Source organism: Geospiza fortis, unplaced genomic scaffold, assembly GCF_000277835.1.
Source record: "Geospiza fortis unplaced genomic scaffold, GeoFor_1.0 scaffold183, whole genome shotgun sequence".
NCBI lineage: Eukaryota > Metazoa > Chordata > Aves > Passeriformes > Thraupidae > Geospiza > Geospiza fortis.
The window spans coordinates 1,532,264-1,534,388 of NW_005054447.1; the positions used below are offsets into that span (position 1 = coordinate 1,532,264).

The 2,125-nt window shown below is 64.3% G+C and overlaps 1 protein-coding gene across 1 annotated transcript in view; it reads left to right on the forward strand.

Moving 5' to 3' along the window:
* Positions 1-2,125, forward strand: part of PHLDB1 (pleckstrin homology like domain family B member 1) — a 16,390-nt gene that overhangs the window by 2,200 nt on the left and 12,065 nt on the right. The window contains exons 4-5 of the mRNA XM_031062398.1: positions 485-610; positions 1,945-2,118. Of these exons, the coding sequence (XP_030918258.1) occupies positions 485-610; positions 1,945-2,118 (300 nt within the window). The remainder of the gene's footprint in view (positions 1-484; positions 611-1,944; positions 2,119-2,125) is intronic.

Below are 2,125 nucleotides of genomic sequence, written 5' to 3' on the forward strand. Positions count from 1 at the left end.
CCTCCTCGCCGCCCGATGCTCCCCGCTGCCAGCCCATGCCTCCCCAGCACCGCGGGCAGCAGGTGAACCACAGCGAGCGCCCGCGGCTCCGCTCCCCTTCCCTTCCTCAGGTGCCTTCCTCCTGGGGGCTGCTCGGCAGCCTTGCCCCGGGAGGGCTGCTGCTTAGGGCCAAGAAGAGACGCTTTGCAAGCAGGGACAGGAGCTGTCTTGTCTGCAGCTGGCAGCCACACAAGGCCTGGAGTGCCGCCAGCTCCCCCGCGGCCCCCGGCAGGGACCCCAGCTGTGCCTGCCCTGGGATGCGCTGCCGGCAGCTGCTGTGCTGACCTGGATTTCAGCCTCCCCTAAGCCTCTGCTGACAGCAGGAGCCCGCTCCCTTCCCGAGGGCACATCTTGGGGCGAGCAATGCCCGACTGCCTCCCTGCACTCTCTGTAACCACTCTGATATTGCCGGCTAGCGGCTGAACCCTCTCTCCTCTCTCCCAAGGGTGCACCATCTGCCTGGGCCAGGCCACCTTCCTCCGCTTCAACCACCCTGCTGAGGCCAAGTGGATTAAGAGCATGATCCCCGCAGGGGGCAGGAACCCATCGGCTCTCTATGGGCTACCAGCAAGTAGGTGACCCCCTCTTGTCCCTGGTGGGGCAGGGCAGATGCTGAAGTGCTCCCTGACCCATCAGCGTTCCCAGTGCCCAATGCTCTCCCAGCCCTGCCCTGTTGCACTCAGGCTCACAGCTGGCTGTGCTGTGCCATCCATCAGCTCAGCATGGTATGGCAGCTGCACTGGTATTTGTTAATGATTAATATCCCCTCAAAGAGGTTGACTGTGGGGGCACTGAGGCATCTCTTTCACTTCTGCCCAGCCTGGCCGTGACAGAGCCATCGCCCATCGGAGCCTCCCCATTGCTCGGAGGCGGGTGTTTATGTGCTAGAGTGGCTGTGCTGGGGCTGTGAAGGCCATTCTTCTGGCTGCTGCCCTTCATCTCATGAGCTTATCTTGCTGTGTCTGCCTGTCTGTGGGGCAGTGGGCTAGGTGCCAGTACTGTGCCTGGTTCCCGGGGATGTCCAAATCTCCAGCACTGATCCCTGTGCTGGTAGCCCTTATCCCTGCCCCAACCAGCACGCCCTGGCACAGGGAGAGGAGCTTGGCTGCCTTCCCATGCCACGTGTGTGTTGGGAAGGCAGCGTGCCTGCAGCTGGGGACGGGAGGAGGGACACCGGGAGGTGCTGTAGCCGAGGAGCATCATGCAACCACCACCATCCGTGGGCCCTGCGTGCTCACTCTCTGCCACACAGGATGGGGTGGGATCACACTGACAGGGCTGTGGCACATCTTCCCAGGATGAAGGCAGTGCCAGCTGCCGTGGGGAGCTGCTGGGTGCCAGGGGGTGACGCAGCCCGGGTGGCACGCTGTCCTGGCTGGGCTCCACGCTGCTGCCATTCGCTGGTCCCCTGAGTGACAGGCACATCGGTGCTGCGCAGGGAGCACGGGGCAGCCCAGGCAGGGGCACCCTGGCCGGGGGAGGCTGCGGGCGACCTGGTGGTGGGTCCGGACGTGCTGCAGGTCATCAGCTTTTGGCTATTGCATCTCTGGCCCCTTGCTGGGAAGCCAGTGTGCAGGGGGCAAGTGGTGGGTGCCAGTGGGGGCCGAGGGCAGCTGCTCTCCAGGGAGTGGAGCAGGGAGCTTCGACGCAGGGAGGGTGGCTGTGCTCTCAGGTTTCTGTCTCCTGGGTGATGGGACTAGCAGGATTCCAGCCTCCTCCCTGTCCCGGCTGGAGTGGGAAAGGGGGCAGCAGGGTGCAGGCAGGTCGGGGTGCAGCAGAGCTGCTACCCAGCTCTGACTCTGCAAGGTGTAAGAATGATGCTAGGCTGCCCCGTAGGACCCAGCCCAGGCAGGGGCTGCAGCGCAGTCACACCACCCTGATGCCTTCTCCTTTGTTTCCCTGCAGAATCCGAGGCCCTGGTGAATGGTGGCCACCAGCTGTCGGAGCGTGGGTGTCACAGCCACAGCTCCCTTGTCAGCTCCATCGAGAAGGACCTGCAGGACATCATGGACTCACTGGTGCTGGAGGAGTCTGCATCCCCTGGCATCCAGAGGCCGTCTGCCTGCGGCCGATCCCCCCTCTCCCC